Source organism: Caloenas nicobarica, chromosome Z (assembly GCF_036013445.1).
Source record: "Caloenas nicobarica isolate bCalNic1 chromosome Z, bCalNic1.hap1, whole genome shotgun sequence".
Lineage (NCBI taxonomy): Eukaryota > Metazoa > Chordata > Aves > Columbiformes > Columbidae > Caloenas > Caloenas nicobarica.
In genome coordinates this window covers 591,893-609,171 of record NC_088284.1, presented here as the reverse complement: position 1 = coordinate 609,171, position 17,279 = coordinate 591,893, and the positions used below count along the sequence as shown (strand labels likewise).

Here is a 17,279-nt window from a genome sequence, read left to right as displayed (position 1 = left end):
CCCGAGCAGCCGGTGCGTGGCTGTGAGCAGAGCTGTGACAGTCGGGCTGGCTCTGCCGGGACCTGCCCGCTGCTCGTGGGGACAGGAGGGGACCCGTGAGCGGGGTGGGTGGGGACGTGTTGGGGTGGCTGCTCCCAGCAGGGAGGTGATGACAACCACCGGGCCAGGCCGTGGGTGGGATCTCTTCAGTCTCAGCTGGAGGAAGCGTTCCATGAAAGCCATGCCTTTTGTGAGCATCCTAAAGCACGGCCCTGTCGGCTCTTCTAATGGCAGCAGTTCACTTAGCCCTGTAAAGTTTATATGTGTTTTCTGCATGTGATTGCAATACGGATAAGTACTTGGTACCTAAAATCTTGTTGTGAGAGGGAGAGGAAACGGATCTTTGTCTGTAGTCTTGTGTCTAGGTGCTGTCTCCAGGAGGTGAAGCTGAAGGGCCCGTTCCAGCCTCCGTAACGGGAGGCTCCCCCACCCGCACAGAGCGGTCTGCCACCCTTCTGGGTGGCAAATGGGGGAGAAAACCTTTTTTTTTTTTAATTGACTTTAGTTGACTGTGTCAGCTCCTAATGCTGTTGTCTGACAAGTGTCAGAGCTGACGCATACTATAATTCCTATCCGTATGGGTTGGAGTACAGAAACAGCTTGAGTCTGCCTGCAAAAATGACATTAATATAGCCGTGAAGTGCTGCGGAATACGAAGTACTGTTCAAAAACTGTATTTCAAGTGTGTCGGTGTGTTGGGCGTCCACGTCCAGGTGCCGGCAGCGGGGACCTGTGTGAGGGGAGCCGGGGCTGCTCGTGCGGGTGGCGCCGGTGCCGGATGGTTGCGCCGGTTCTGCAGCCGCCGCGGCACAGGGCATGGCCGGGCCCCTTGCAAAAGTGTGCTTAAAAAGGGCAAAGACACCCAACAGTGAGGGAAACAGCCCTGCGAACGGCAGGGTCAGAGAAACAGCACAGAAAATTATGTTACGAGGCTTCATTTTGGTTTTAGTTTCTTGGATAGCTAATTGGAAAATGTGGAAAAATGCTGGCCCTTGGTTTTCATGGGTGTTGGGAGGGCAGGGTTATTGCTTGTGAAATAGTCCAATACCTTGGAAATTGGAGGCTGAGGGAATTAATCATTTGGTTTTCAGAGCAAGGCGGAACACTCAGTGAGACAGGCGGGTGAGATGGACGTGGCACACGTTGCGGGTGAAGGTGCAGCTGTGGGGGACAGAAGCTTGTGTGACTGTCTGCAGGTTCTCACAAAGGCTGCACAGGCATTCTGGCCCTTTTTTAGCTGCCGTGTGAATGTTATAACACATTTGATGTAGTTTTCGACACGTTTTTGTGATAAAAGGTGGGAGCTGTGGTTAAACCAGCCAGTGTCGGGAGCCGTGGTCGGCCCGAGGCCGCTGCGGTGGGAGCAGCCGTGGCCGGGCCTGAACCGGGTGCTCGTTTCCATCAGGAATTTCTCCTGTGTGTCGGTGGCATCGGTTACCAGGTGCCAGATGGTCACTGTTGAGTTCAGGCCGTGCACCGTGTTGGAAACGCGGCTTCGTGCGGAGCGCCGGAGCGGCTGCTGGCGCAGGCCCGAGAGGAGGCCGGCGCTGGGCTGGGTGTCGCTCGCTGTCGCTGCCCTGTGGTCAGCGGGTGACTCTCCGTTGTTTAGTAGTAACTAATTTTTAATTAAATAGACTTCCTGGGGCACCCACAAATATTGGCTTCTAGGAACTTTTGACAACTCATGGTTCCTGTCTGCTCTAGACGTAGAAAGGCAATTTAATTAAACTGCAGTCTCAGAAACTGTCTTGTGGATAGTCCTCTCGAGGAGGTCTTAATTTACCTGTTTCGCGTGACTGAGTCATCCGTAAGAACCACAGTTTTGCAAAGGCAGATATTTATGTAAAAGCGACTGTAAGGCCTCTCTGTTTTGTCGGTCAGGAGAACCCAGCAGCTCCGGTCGCTTAGCGCAGGGCTTCCCGCTGCCCGGGACGCGAGCCCCGGCGTGCCCGGCGCGTGTCGCGGGGCGGCCGGAGCCGCGTGGGCTGCGGCAGCTCCCGCCCCGCGACACGCGTCTTTCGGGAAGGAGGCTGGGCAAGCCGTGTGCCCGGGGAACCGCGCGGCGGCACTTCACACGTGGAGACCGTAGAGCGTACGGGGCGATCCGCGTCGCTTTGACTTCTGGTGCGGTTACTGCTCCTCGTTCCCGCTAACGCGCCGTGCTTTGTGGCATTTGCAAAATGGCTTTCTTCAGTAGCAAACTTCACGTTGTTTCCATCTGCACAAAGAAAAGATGTTCTCTCTGAAAGACATAAATGAGGCTCTCCAGCAGCAGCTGTGTGCGGCACTAAAATCAAGCTAGTAGAATCCCTGGTGTAAGTGATTTTCAGTGTTATGTTTTCTACGTTCTTACTTCTTGGTGCTCTTTAACCTATGATATTGTTTCCTAGACTGTGGGGTGGGTTTGAATGGTGCTGAAAAAGAGGAGGAATCTCTATGAAACCTGCGTGCCCTTGGTAAGGACTTCATATAGGAAGGAGGTGAAATAGCTAGAAAAATAACCTTCCTCCCTGGCTGTGAGGGTATTATTTTGTTTCCTAGGTCATGTTGCAGAAAAAAAGATCACTGAACATTTTTAGATAAAATACAGGCAGCTCCTGATTTTGCACTGAAAGCCTCATGCTTAACAGACTGTCCTGAGTTTAAATTTCCTTTTAAGTCCGAATTCAGGATTTTTTTAATCTGAAGTTGTTGGAAGTCTGGCCTTCACAGTGATCTCTACCAGCTAACTCAACCTAAATTAGCAAGAAAATAATGTGCTTCTCTAAGTTTAAGTTTTACCTCAGTAACTAAAGATTAGCATCAGACTTCAGGCGAGGGGATTCTGAAGTTTTTGATGTAATTAGCTCACTACTCTTATAATGCACATGACCAACTTGGTCCCTTTTGAACCTGGCGAATTCCCTAACCACGCTGAATTCCACAGACTAATTCTACGCTTCCTTTGCCTTTTGCTTTTGTCAAACCCCGTCCAGCTGTCGTGTCGGGGTTGTGACCTGCGGCCTGGGTGCGAGCCAGGCTTCCGAGGGCGAGGTGACAATTTACACCTGCCACGGCCCTTCTGCTCTTTGCTGAGCAGAAAACCAGGCAGAAAACCAGGCAGAAATAGCTAGGTCGTCTTCAGGCCGGCCCTGTGCAGCGGGCCGCTCGGTTAGCCCCTCCAGGTGGCCTCTGCGCGGGAGCGCCGGCCAGGCCCGCTCCCGAGCGCGGCCCGCGCGCGGCATCCGGTGCTGCGGTGCTGCCGGCGGTGAGCTGCTCTGTCCCAAAAGTCGTGTGCCATTAAGTCTGTCTGTTTGTTTCCTGATGGATTTTAGAACCTAGGATACTTGGGGAGTGTAAACCAGCGTAGGACCCTGAATCACTCACCCATGACACAGGTCGAGGGCTGATGTGTGCAGGTTCTCTGTTAGAGCATTCATTTACCTCTGCCTCACAATCACAAGAAATGGCCTCAAGGAAGATGAAAAAAATACATACGTTTACACTTCCATCTATTTTATAAGATCCAAAGATACCTTTTTTTTTTTTTTGAGATGTTTAGAAAACTGGGCTTTTTTTATGCTCTGGCAGTCTTTCAATACAAGAAAAATGCAAAAGGAATCTGGTGGTGTTACTCTGTTAGAGAACAGCGTTCTAAAGGAGCAACCTGGGAAGGTGGAGGCACTGTAGGTGGAGTTCGATGCATAATTTTTAACTCCCTCTTTCACCCACAGGCACTTCTTTGCAGCTGTCTGTGATGTGAGTCATTATCTCTAGCAGCTCTTTGAATAAAGCCTGGCTAAATCGCTCGTAGCACCAGATGAGGCGTAAGGCGTTCTTTGGGAAGTGAGCTAGAAGGAAAACGCGAGACCTGCGAAGTGTCTCTGGGATTTGGTACGGAGAGGTGAGGTGTTAGGATGCTCAGACCCGGTGGACTGCAAGTTTGGCTTTTCAGTGAACGATAAGGTAAGGTGTTCTTTTCGTGAAAGCAGATGTTCCTTTATGCTGGTGTGGTTAGTCACTTCAGGCTTTGCTTTAGTCACCTCGCTTGTATGATGGTGAAAGGAAAATCTCAGTTCTCTTTTAGAAAAACCCGTAATGGATTTTATGTGGTACAGACAGGAAGATGAACCCCAGAAGGCTCATGGTAAAATAAAAACCAGTGAGCAAATGCAGATGATATGCTGGCAAGCATTCCCTTGTAGTTAATTTCTGTATTTTTTTCATTGTACTTCTCTGTTCCTACAATGACAGGAATGGGGAAATTCACCAGGGAAGGTGGTTATTGGGATAAAAATCATTGTCTCTAAAAGATATTCAGCCTTATAGTGTTGTTTTTATTGCTCTTCATGAAACTTTGTTAGAAGTATCTCTATTACTCTAACCTTATTTAATGATGTGTATTTTGAGCTTTGTATCTATCATTGCTTTGAATGTAAAAATCACTTTTTGGGCTCTACTGAGTGTATGCACACGCAGTTTTGTCTCTACGTACGTTTAAATGATTCTGTAAAACATTTTCAGGTTCAAGGAACTTTCTTTTGCCAAGTATAATCTGTTTCAGCCCTGATGGTAATTGCTGTTCGTGGGGCTCCCATAATTTTATGGGGACTCATTGAGATGAATAATTTTGAAGATGGTATATTTTACTAAATCATGTTTTTGAAGGCATGTTGGCTGTAAAAGTGCATCTATGATTGTTCGTAGAGACTGCAGTCTGCAAATTTACCCGAGTGTCCTGTTGGGAGGACCTAAGTTCATACGCAGTGCTGAGTGTGTAAAGCCAATTCCAATACCGTTACACATCTGCTTCTGTGCCTGTAGCGTAGGTGCCTGTACAAAATATTGTGCATGGTCCTTAGCACTGGAAAGTTTTGAAAGCTGAGGACTTTGTCAAACTCGTCTGTGGTTCTCCAGAAAGGCGTTTCAGACGATACCCCTCGTCCTGGCCCAGCTCTTTGCCTCCCCAGCAGGCGCGTCTTACGGTCTGGGAGATGCTGCTTGGGAGGCACAAATCGCAGCGTGAAACGAAACCTGGAGCTTGCTTTGTCTTGAGTAACTGGGAGGGTATTCTTGTGCCTCTTAACAAATTTCGCTGGTATTTTCTAGCCTTTACAATGTCCTGGTGAGAATAAATATTTCCTGCTCTAAGACTGGGGTAACATAAATATGTTATTAAAAAAAAAATCAGGCAGGTGAGTTCTGGCAGGTCGAGTTGCACTGGTGTCCCTTTCCCTGCACGTTTTCCTTCTCTCGCATTGAGAGCGCGGCAGGCTGGGGAGCAGGGGATGAGCACTGGAAACCCTGCAGAGCTTCCTCGGCTTTCCATGCCGCAGTGTACGGCGGCAGCGATTTCAAGCACCATCTGTTTGTTTTCCTCCCAGTTTCTCAGAGGCTGGGTTGACCGCTGGAGGTCAGCGCGCCCCGCTCTGCCGCTCTGGGGGTTTGGCGTGGCTGCCGAACGCTGGGGTTCCCCCAGGTGGGACGGGATAACGTGAGGGAACGCGCCTGCGTTCCTCACAGCAGCAGAGCTGTCATCTCGTGCAGGACTTGCTTCCTTTGGCGCAATAACGCTATTTTGAAATACAAAGTTTGCCTCTGTGTGATGAGCTTGGCGTGCACGCACTGGCATAACAAGTGATACTAAATTTGATGTTTGGGGAGGCGGTTTCAGCTTTTAATGTAAAAATAGAGCAGTGTAGGGCTTAGTAATTTCATTGTTCTTTCACACATGCCTGTGCTTTCCACCCTCTGAATTTGTGGCTTAAAATAAACAAACAATACATTGGGCCACTGGCAAAAGATATTTTCAGACATGCTTTCTAAGCTGTTTCAGGAGTATATAGCAACACAATTCCAGACTCAAGTGAACAAATACGAAACTATTCATGGGCCCCAGTTTCACAGAGTTTTTAAAGGATGCTGATCTGTTTGCGTGTAGTTTGTTTGTTTATTTTCAGGGTTATTGATTCATCAGTGCTTTCTATTGTCCTCCATGGGAAGAAAAGCTGGACGCTTGCCTTTTCAAGCTGACGTTCAAATGAAAGATAATTATATATCTACAATTATTTGAGCTTTAAGAAAATACCAAATACTGAGTCGGCAAAACCATGGCAAATGGATAATTCTGAATGTCTGAGGGACTTCAGGAGGTCAGGAAAAGGATCTCTTAAGACCTCGGATTTGGGGTTTTTTTAATGGCTGTTGCTCTGCCAAACTCTGCACTAACTTGTGGCTATGATTAACGTAATTTTCTTGGGATTGCAGTTTACTCTCCAAAGAACTGTTACGAGCTTCAAGGTGCTGCTGATCTGAGCAGGCATTGGCATTCACTTTAGGTTTAGGCAATCATGTCAGGATAGATGAGGTTATTGTTTTTAATCATTTGGGGATTTTGTAGAGAGGAATATTATAGCCAGGTGTTCAAGAAATCAACTCCCATTCATCTCCAGTCACTAGTGTGGTAATGACTGAATAAATACTGAATGTATCTGCTGACTTCTGATATTAGTGAGTGACGCCATTGTCAAGTACGAGAATTAAAGCATTCAAACCTGTAGCCTTTCAGAGTGGCAGTATAGCTGTGCTCATCTCCTTCGCTGCACCTGGAGGCTCCCCCCATCCTTTATGTTGTTGCGTTTTATTCCGAATGCCCCTGAGGTTGGCTTGTTGGGGTGTAATTTCTGCAGTACTTTTTCCCTTCTTCCCGAGACAAACCCGGTTCTTCTTCTGAAAGCCACAGCGAGTTTTCCAAGCAAATTCCAGAAGCGTTAGCTGCCCGTGTCAGATGTGCGGTGCCATCCACGTGAACTGAAGGGCTTCCTTCTGCTTTCCAACCAAAATGATTCTATATTCTGTGACTCTACATTCCTCAGCTTACCTGGTGTGAACCAGCAGTGACTGGAGTCAGAATGGTGCTCACAAGTAACTGTGGCATGAATTTCTTTATTTTCTACTGATTTTTAGAGCACAATGAAAGTATTCATACATCACTTGTACATGTGGTTACCAGGGTGCCATATGGGGTTTTTAATAACAATTTCTTCAGGAGTGAATCTGCCTACCTTGTAAAAATCCAGAAAACAGTACTTCATTTTAATGCCCCGCCTCTCCTCCTTTTAATCCATCAATTTCAGGGTGAAAAATACGTGGCAAGTACAACCTCAAACTGATGGAGTCTGCTTTCTGGGCACAAAAGTTCTCTGACTTTGTTTTTTCTGAGTACTCTCAGCAGGCATCTCATTTATTGTGTCTTCTGTGATCTGGATCATCAGGATTTCCTTTCTTTAAGACTTGTACAAATAATGCTGTTAGACAGGAAGCTGCTGTTCTCTCTTGCCTTCTATATATTTTATTCCATTTGCCGATATGCTAACTTTTCCAGTGATTTTTTTGAACAGATCGGGTGCTATATTTTGTTCTTCTGCAAAAGTTCCTCAATTTTACTGATGTTCATGTTGTCGTCTAATAAATGTTGCATGTCAGTAGCAGTTTTACCTTGCAAAGATGTCATGTTGATCTAGAATAGTTGTTTTTAGATGGGACTTCGGGGTGCAATTAGCTGTCGTAAAGTTCCTTCCCTGCTTCTGCTACTACTTTGATGTTTAGTGTCTGTTCTCTGCCATACTTTTGATATTTTGTTTTGCTGCTGTAGTTACATTCTTAATTGTGGATCTGCTTCTTTCATTCTTTGCCCATTCGTTGGTTTCTTCACCAGTTTGCTCAGCGCTTTTACTTTGCTCTTCGGGAAGTCTCAGCCAGTCCCTTGGCTCTTACGTTGGTGCCTTGTTTAGTGCTTCCTCACAGACGTTTTGGTCTCAGGAGCTTCTGTCGTGTCACTGGCAGAGCAGACAACAGACATGAGATTTCTTACTAATCAGAAGTTAGGGACCAGCATCGTTGTGCAGCGTTAACCTATATCTCAGCGTTAGCACGCATTATTTGAACTTACCAAGCCCTGCTGTTGCTGGATGTACTCCTGGTTGGCACTGTCTGGTGTACGGGGCAGCTGGAGAGGCTGGAAACAGGAGACCCTGCGTTTTCCAGTGGTAACAGCTGCTTTGGTTTTGCTCGATACCCAGTTGAATTCAGTGTAGTTGCGTTTCTGTCTCTGTGACCAAGGAAGCGCGAAGGGCTTTGCCGAAGGTGCTGCAGGAACTCTGAGGGAACACGAGCTTGAAGTGCGAGTTCCAAACCCCTGGCTTGGCACCCGCGGAACTGGGCTCTTACTGACCATGCGCAGTGTGGTTTGATTTGATTTTGGGGTTTTTTAGGGTGTTTCTTTGTTTTCTTAAATTGAAGATTATTTCTGTGTTAATTAAGAATCTGAGTCAGTCCTGACTTTTTCTGGTTGAGCATAATCTACTACCGGGAAAAGATCGGATTATGAGTTGTTGGCAGGGAGTAGATCTAAGATTTTTATGCATCAAAACATGTGGAACAGTTAAAGGTAGTGGGATGAATGCTTTCATCCTTTCCTATTTTAACTGAATACATTAAGTGCATGCCAGTAATTATTTTTTTAATATATATAACAAATGCAGAATTATTTAGAAACTTAACAAGAGATATTGCTGAGTATTTTTTCGCACAAGAATAGCAAAGTGTTGTTTGCTAAATGTTGAAAGTATTGTGCCCTTTTCACCTGAGTTGAAGGGTTTCGAAAAGAGACATGGCTAGAGAAAAGCTGGAAGAAATAGAGCCTTTACCGGGGTGCCGTTTCTGGCTGGTCGGGGTGCGGATGAGAGCTGGAGGGAGGCTCTGCAGGGCGCGGAGGGGCCCGTGGCGCAGGACGAGCGGCAGCTCTGGACGTGCTGGGCAGAGCCGCCTCGGAGCACCCGCTTGCTGCTGCTCGGGGGCTTCGGCTGAGCCACAGCCCCGCTCAGCCGTCGGGAATAGCTCAGTTCAGCCTTGTGCTGGAACTCGGAAATCTGCCTGGCCTCTGCAGGGCTCGAGACTGAGAGAGGCACACCCGAGTCATCCCTTTTTTCTTTCTTTCTTTTTTTTTTTTTTTTAAGATATGTTGATTTAGAAGCAATTTCTTTTGCTATATTTCGATTTAATTTGGACACGAACTTCACTGAAATGAGATGCAATGGAGCCCTGTCCCCAGTGGAACTGGCAGAAACCTGTAAGCTGTCTTGTTTTCACTAAGACCTTCCTTCGAGTTGATGAACGTGAAAACACAGCTTTCCCCAAAGAAAGATGTAGCTCAAGAGGGCTGACCGAAGGGCTTTCCTGAGCATTTGGCTTCTGTAATATCGCTTAAACAAAGAACTGGTGTGTATGGTGCTCGAAAAGAAGTTTCAGTGTGTGTTTTATCTGGACACAGAAGATACCCAGGTTCCTGATTCTGGAAGTCTGTCTGGTTTGAGCCCTTTCCTTGATTACCAGGATCCCGTATCCTAATGAAGAAAGCGTACGTGATTTCCTGTACATGTTGCTGGGTTAGCGACGCAAGCAACCTAACAGACTACAGCAATGTTTATTTACAGCTTATTCCAAGTGGAGAAGAAAACTTAGAAATTCGGCGTTCTGTGGTGCCTGATACGTATGTCATCTTATTTTCTGATGGCACGACCAGAAATTGTGTGTGTGGTTACACTTCAGATAAGCGCTGCAGCCCGTGCCCGAGCCGCTGCCACCGCTGCTCAGCACGTCCTGCTCATCTCAGCCCCTGGAGCTTTCGCGTGAGCTGTCCCAGCGCATGGCTCAGGGCACAGGAGAGAATTACCAACTCTCAGATTTGTTTAGGCAGCTGCGGCTTCCAGAGTTGGGAATGAAATGCTGAATTTAGCAGTATGTAAAGCAGATAACTTAAACATCTTTTTCTGTAAGCTGTCATCAAATCACATCAGTCACAGCTTCTGGATAAGAAACCATAGTGGTAAATCTCAGGTCTTTCTTTTCATTTTGTTTCCATATGTTCTATTTAACAGTTTGTGGGTTTTTTTTTTTCTTTTGAAATGATCACTGCTATCCAAAAAGCTAAAAACAAACCCAGAAACCCAAGCTGGCAGTGCATTTTACATGGCTTAAATGTATTATTTGCAAGTATTGTGGGAAGCACACCAGCACGCTGAAGGTTAGTGCAGCAGACAAGATTCCCTTCTCCAGGTCTCTGGAGCCCCTGGTATCCGTGAGCACGGGTCCCGGGCCAGCAAGGGACAGAGCCGCGAGCTCAGGTAGCTTTAATGCTATGGTCAGTAATTAGCGAGCATATTCAAAAACACATTTTAGATATCTCAGTAACTTATTACAGTTAGAAGGTTTCACTGAAAACTCTTTCACCAGAAGTGTTTGGAGCTGCTGTTGTTATCCAATTAAGTGACAAATTCATACTGAAATTATATTTGACTGTAAAATTGTATTCCCATTAAATATGACATCTTCTTTTGCAGTGACCCGTATGTGAAACTTTCCTTGTATGTAGCAGATGAGAACAGAGAACTGGCTCTTGTGCAGACAAAAACTATTAAAAAGGTACGTATATACCCTTTTTATTCCAGTTTTTTGGAAATACTAAGAATATTGGAACATGATTCTATAACAACAGAACACTTATTTGTCTTGCAAAGGCTAGGTGAAAGGAATAAAATCAGTGTAGGTGACTTATTTTTTTTAATTAATTAACCTAATTTTAAAAATTAATTTAAAAATTCTTATTAGATAACATTGCCCTTATTTGAAAGGGTGTTGCTGGTACAAAAGCATGATTACTAAAGACATGGCATGTTTGCCTCCTACGCATTGGAAATGTAATGGCTACCGCGCAAAAAGTTAGGAGGGGTTGAAATGAGAGCATTAGATTGGAAATAATAATATAATTATTACTATTAACAATAATAATCATAAGGTTGTAACATTACTGCTGATCTTACCAGCTTTGGATTCATGTGAAAGGAGAATAAGAAAGCTACTGAGAGAGAGCACCATCAATTAAAAGAAAAAGTAGTAAAGATGTGAAAGTAGTGTATGGATTCTATGAAGGAAGAGAGAAAGTCACGGAGCTTAGTGCTGCCCTAGGAAAAAACAATATTTGCACAACAATGCAAGCGGAGGCAGAGGGCCGGGGATGAGATGATGATGTGTTCTGGGATTGCATCTGCCTTTCTTCACTGTTTCTTGTAACTGTCACTTAGAGCCTGGACTTTCTCAGTCATTTCCAGAATAGTAATATTAACTCATCTGTTGGAAAGTTCTAGTCATTTCTGTTTTGAATTCTTGAGTTTTCATCTCAAGGCTTCTCGAAGCAGTATTCTTCCTATGCAATTTCTAATCTCTGTTTATTTCATAAATAGCAAACATCTTTAGCACATCTTGATTTTGAGGTAAAATCATTAATCAAAATATATTGAGCAAAATCAGCCCAGGAGTGATTCTGGGAGACACTGCCGATTATCGCCCCCAGCTCTGTTGCTCATAACCTGACGGTGTCTAACCCTTCACTAGTGTCTTATTTCTCTCCTGGCTTTGTGTTGCTCAGTTCGGGTGACTTTCCGCGTGTCCGTCTCGCCGCAGTGTGGGCAGGGTAGGGATTGCGGTTGCCCCTCCACCTTGCCCTTTCCATCTCCTTTGCTTCCTCACCCTGAAAAACCTGCGCGTTCGTCAGGCGGGATCCAAGCTGTGCCGAATGGCTGAGACTTGTGATTTACCTCCCTCCACACATTGTCATCCCACCTGCGAAACCGGATGAGTGCCGTGCGTTTCCTGCTGGAGCTGGGTCGGAATGGTCCGTAGAAGTGCTCTTTTCTTCTGTCTGCAGCAGAAAAAGCTGTGTTTGCTGTTCGCTGCCTTACGGTCTTGTGAAATGCTTACTGTGTCTGTAAAATTGCTGCTACTTGTGACTTCATGTGTCAGTGCTTTCAAAAATCTGGATGGAGATCTCTCCAGGTTCCTGCATTTGGCTGCGCTGAGCTCTGGAGACGTCGCTGCTGCGTCGGTTGTGACAACTTCTGTCTTCGTACCCATCCCTCTCAGTTATTCTGCCTTTCCCATTCGTCACGTTAAACATAATTTCCTGTCTCGAAACATGCTTAGTCTCCCTGTAGAGCTTCTTTGCTTAGTAGCATCATTTCTTTGTGTGTTTTCCTTTTATTGGTGTGGTTGAAAGCCCTTAGTTGCATTTGTTCTAATATCCTGTGGAAGATCTAACTCAGCTTGACTCTTGGCAGTTCTTTATCTGAACAACACTTGCCCTTTTTAGGATGTAGCTCTTTTTGCTGGTGAGGCGTTTCGTTGTTGTTTCCGTGCTAATACCCTTTCTGAAGTTATCCGTGCTTTGATTTCTGGAGCCTCTCGTTCCAAGTCTCTTTCTCCCTTGCTGGGGTGCTGGTGTTTGTACACTGACGTGACCTGCTGATTGATTGCCTTGGAAAGGTGCGAGAAGTTTCTGCCAGTTTACCAGAGCATTTCCCAAAAGCTGCACTGCTTAATACGTCGGATAGCTGCTAAAATTTGTGTTTGTGGTTAAGCAGCGTTCAAAATTAATGCATTATTGCTGGACAGTAGTGTCCTCCAATTTAGTAGGAGACCATGCTTCGTTTGTTAAATTACATGGAAGCTCTCTCGCCGCTAACAGCCATAGTTAATGGCTGGTTTTTCTTAATGCTACTTTTTTTTACTGAATGCATTTGTGCTCCTGAAGGCAAAAAAGCTGCCGGTGTCTGTGCCCCAAGCCCTGTCCCTACCCTTCACCTACGCTCATTCTCTTCTGGTCGTCTCCCCTTTCCGCTGGGCTTTTCTTTGCTGAAGTGTTTTCTCTCTGCCAGTTTGTTCCCGATGAGCAGGGAGCGCAGCTCGTTAATGACCTGCGCAGCTCGTTAATGACCTGCGCAGCTCGTTAATGACCTGCACACCTTCAGATCCGGCAGCCTTGGGGCGTCTGTGGTGCTGTTACTGCCTTTTGTCCTCTGTACGGTTCAGAGGAAATAACCTTTCCTTTTGTTCTCTTTTTCTTTTTCTGTTTCATTTATGGTATAAATCTGGCCTTATTTGTGTAGCCCTAAGGTTGAACATGTGTTCAAAAAAAATACCTGGTTTTTTTCATCTGGGTTTCAATGAGTCTTGAAAATAAAACGGGTCTTCAGGTTTTATTTCTATAGGTTCTCAGTAATTTACCTTTTCCTCATAGAGTCCTATTTATACTTAACATCTATTTTAGGATCATCTGACTCAAATATCCTCCCACATTTAGTTTACTCAGTAGAGCATTTCTAAATAATTTGATGGCAATATTTTTGACATAATTTTTTTCTCTTTTTTTTTTTTTTTTTTCCTAGAACACTGTCACTTGCGTGCACATTTTGATGATTACAAACTGGTAAGCGTAAAGAAATTTTAGTATGTAAATATATTTATTTCTTTTACAGACACTGAATCCAAAATGGAATGAAGAATTTTATTTTAGAGTAAGTTTCTCTTTACTTGCAATTATTATTTTAACACGTACAGTTAAGCACATGGCATTTTATAAGGCTGGGAAGAAGCTTATTTTTTGTTTGTGTTTTCATTAAAAAATGCTTGTCCTGGTGTAATTGCTCTTCTGTTTCTGTAGTGATGGAATGATCAGCAGAAATTGGCATGGGGTTAATCTAGAAATGGACTGATTCACAATTTGATATTTTATTTAGAGTAAGTTTTGAGTTAAATCATCTGACAAATTCAAAATTTTTTTCTTGAAAATGTATCTTTTGCAGAGCGTATTTTCTGTGGTTTTGAAGTGTTCGCAGTGGCAAATAATCAGGGTTATTTCCAAGAGCTCTATGAATTTTAAACTATCATGGAGAAAAAAGAGAAGGAAGATAGAAAATAGTTTCTCTTGGCCTTTATGTTACTTAGCAAAAAGGTCAAAATATGACGACTCTTTTTGTAATTAACTTTAGTCTTTCTAGATCTTGCTTAAAATGAAAACCAAGTTATAGCTAAAACTGAGTGATTTTTATCACACAAAGAAAATAATTTTAAATATTTGAAAGTGGTGGAGGAGGGGTTAAAATAGTGTTTGTCAAACCCGACATAATGTAGATGAGTAGGACTATTCCAACTTAGTTGCTGACCGTATTTTTGCGGGGAAGAATGACTGAATTGTAGTGCAGCCGTAGCTTTCACAAAAGGTTAGGTGGCATTTTAGTGCTTTTTAAAATTTCGTCTTGAACAGCCACTTGAGGAAAGGTGCCGCCGGAGGTGGTTTGAAAGCGGGTGTCGTTTGGAACGGCGGGTTAGGATCCCAGCAACCGGCTGTCTGCCCGACAGGACCTCTTAGGCCGTTCCCACCAATATCATTGTTAATACACAAGTTTTGTCAGGTTTAAGTGGAATTTTTATTTTAAATGTGTACCAAATAGCTTTTCTATAAAAGAAATACTTACAAAACATGTTAAACCCCCTAACCAATAATGTGACTATAGAACACAGTGCGTTCCCTTCTTTGTGTGTCACAAGTGTGTGATTTTCTGGCAGCTGGGAAGTACACTGCCACCCCACAGGATTATCGGTCCATTGGGGAATGTTATTTTGGAATTTTCTTAATTAAACGAGTTGGACCTAGTAACCTGGATTACAAAGTTTTTCTGAAACAATACATCAAATAGATCAAATACTATAGAACTTTTTTCTTGTTTAATAGTGGCTGTTTTGTCTTCCTCGAGAGTTCTTTTTGTTTATTTTTTTTGCTCTTCAGTGTTTGTAGTCTTTCTGCTTAAATTTGCCTCAATGCCAATGGTTTTCTGGAGATATGTTTGCTGGTTTCAAGTGTTGGAGAGACTTGTGTGGAGTTTTCCAGAGACACGTGTAATAAATGGGCTTGTATTGAACACCGTAAATGAGTTTTGGTGTGAACTGCTGGGCTGTTCCAGCTGCAGTGGGGTTTAGAAACAAAGAGTTCTAGTGCGGCACTTTAAGAAAAACGAGAGATTTACATAAACCTGTTAGTCCTGTTCCGTTTGCCGTGGTTAATCACTGTATGAACTAGTCCCCGTGTTTTGCTATCATCAAGCTAATGAACCTACAGTGACATTATTTGAATTCTCTCCTAGGTGAACCCAACCAATCATCGTCTCCTGTTTGAGGTGTTTGATGAAAACAGATTGGTGAGTGCTAGTTTTGCTTGTGTTCCGCTAATCACAAGGTCCGTGTGACACAGCTGATGGAAATATAGCACATCTCAAAGGTATGGTTTTGTCTGGCAGTGAGTGAGTGTGCTAAGAAATGCAGATAGAAGCACAAAAAGCATCTGGATTTGGGACTAATGGTCAGAACGTTGACCACAAAAGCAGCACCGTGCTGGGTCAGACCAGAGTGGTCCTTCCTCACTGTGTTCTTCCTTAGGCCTCTCCAGTGCAAACTGATGGAGTCTCAACCTTTTTTAGTTACTCAAAAGCAGCTGCTTCATCCCTGGTCATGTTAGTGTCTGGTTTATGTACCTTTTAATACTTGTGCATTCTTTCTCGGGATGTGCTTCCCAGAGCTGCGCCTAGTACTCAAGATGTGGTTGTATGAAGGTTTGAGGTAATGGCAAAAAAACGCTCTCTGTTACATTTTCAGTTCTCTGCTTCATAATGCCCAGCATATTGTTGGCATTTTTAGTCTTGAACTTAATTTGTCTGATGCAGTAGCTCTTCTGGAGGTGTCTTCCAACACCTTACTGCTGCTCGCCTTTGCTATGATGAAGTAGACAAGATTTTCACACAGCTGTACATGGAATAAATGACGCTGTCGTTCTGAACATATCGGGTTAAATATGCCAGTGCAGTGGCATACTGGGGGAGTGACTCTTTTGGGTTTCTGTCTTTTGAAAATTGTAACACCGTTTCCTTGTTTGAGATCAGTATTACATTTGCTTGGTTGGGCACAGTACAATCTCTGCTAAACTCTTTTGCTTTGTGAAGATTAGGATCAGTGTTGTAAAGCAGCTTTTGTTCAAAAATCCCAGTATGGAAACGTCTGACTTCAAAAAATACATTCTTTTCTTCTGTCTTCCCATTAAATGTAAAGCGAAGAAAAACATACAAGCTGTCATCTTCTGGGTGAAAAAAAACCACAACACAAACAGCAAAACAAACATAGCCAAATGATTACATCCTTCTTAAGGAAGTAAACCGGTAAATCTGTGTGTGTATTTATGGCGGGCTGACTGTGAACTGTTAATGGACATAAAACGATGGCACTGAGCGCTGCGCCGGGCCGAGGCAGCGGGTCCAGCGTGGGCTGCGATGGAGGACAGAGCAGAACCTGTGGAAGGGGCTTCGCTGTTGCCCGCATGGGGATGTCCGTGGGGGACAGTAACAGGCTGGCAGTTCAGGAAAAAACTCTACATGCAGTGACAGCTGAAAAACAACGGTTTCAGTAGACTCGTTTCAGATATATTGCTTAAGATTGTCAAGTTTGTGTATGCCAGACTGGCCTTGCGCTGGCAGTGTCAGTAGTTCTCCCCGTTGAGCCGTTCTCTGCGTGTTCTGCCTGTGATCCCCCTGCAGACGTTGCCCGCGGGCTCGGAGCTCCTCGTGGAGGCGGCACCGGGTGCGGGAGCCGGAGCTGCCCTGGCACAAGGTGTCCGGAGCTGTTGACAAAGCGGGTACATTGGGGTTTCTAGAGTAGCAAATTTCCATCCGGCTATGTTTACTGAATGAGGAGGCATTGAACTGATTATTTTGGCTTTACTCTAAAATGCTTATTGTCAATATTTGCATGATGTTTATCCCAAGAACCTCGTTTCTTCTTCATGGTCTCCAATTATCAAAGCACTTTCTGGTTTTGCAGTACACCCTTTCCTTTCTACACCCCAATCAAAATAGAGAACATGTGATGCAAGCTTCATCTTTGGTGCAAAGAGAGACTGTGTCCTTGGATAACAGGTTTTATCTGAAAAATAGTAGAAAATAACATCAGCACCTGTGCTTCCACAAGTCAATGCACAGTACTGTGGCTCTGTAGAAGCTAGCCATGTTTTTCATGTTGTTGGCTCATAGTCCACTTAAAACAATCGGGCATTGTGCGGTCTGTTGGCAGTTACATCGTGTTAAGCTTCCATTTCTCTTGTGATTGGTCATTTTCTGCCTTTTGAAAGGAAGCTCCTTGCAAACAGAGCTTTAAATGTGCAGAATAAAGTATTGACACTCCACCTACAAATTTTCAGAGCCATTGACGAGACGTAGGCTTCCAGGTTGTCCCGGGGAACAGATGCCCATGCACCGCAGTGGAGCGACAGCTCTTGCTGAACAGTTTCTTTCCTAGTGTGTGTGAACAAGTGCTGTTGTGAGCGT

At 44.6% G+C, this 17,279-nt stretch overlaps 1 protein-coding gene across 3 annotated transcripts in view; it reads left to right on the top strand.

Moving 5' to 3' along the window:
• NEDD4L (NEDD4 like E3 ubiquitin protein ligase) overlaps positions 1 to 17,279 on the top strand; it is a 152,263-nt gene that overhangs the window by 66,061 nt on the left and 68,923 nt on the right. For all 3 annotated transcript variants that reach the window (XM_065657442.1, XM_065657443.1, XM_065657441.1), the window contains 3 exons: positions 10,419 to 10,500; positions 13,389 to 13,427; positions 15,054 to 15,107. In XM_065657442.1, coding sequence (XP_065513514.1) covers positions 10,419 to 10,500; positions 13,389 to 13,427; positions 15,054 to 15,107 — 175 coding nt within the window. The remainder of the gene's footprint in view (positions 1 to 10,418; positions 10,501 to 13,388; positions 13,428 to 15,053; positions 15,108 to 17,279) is intronic.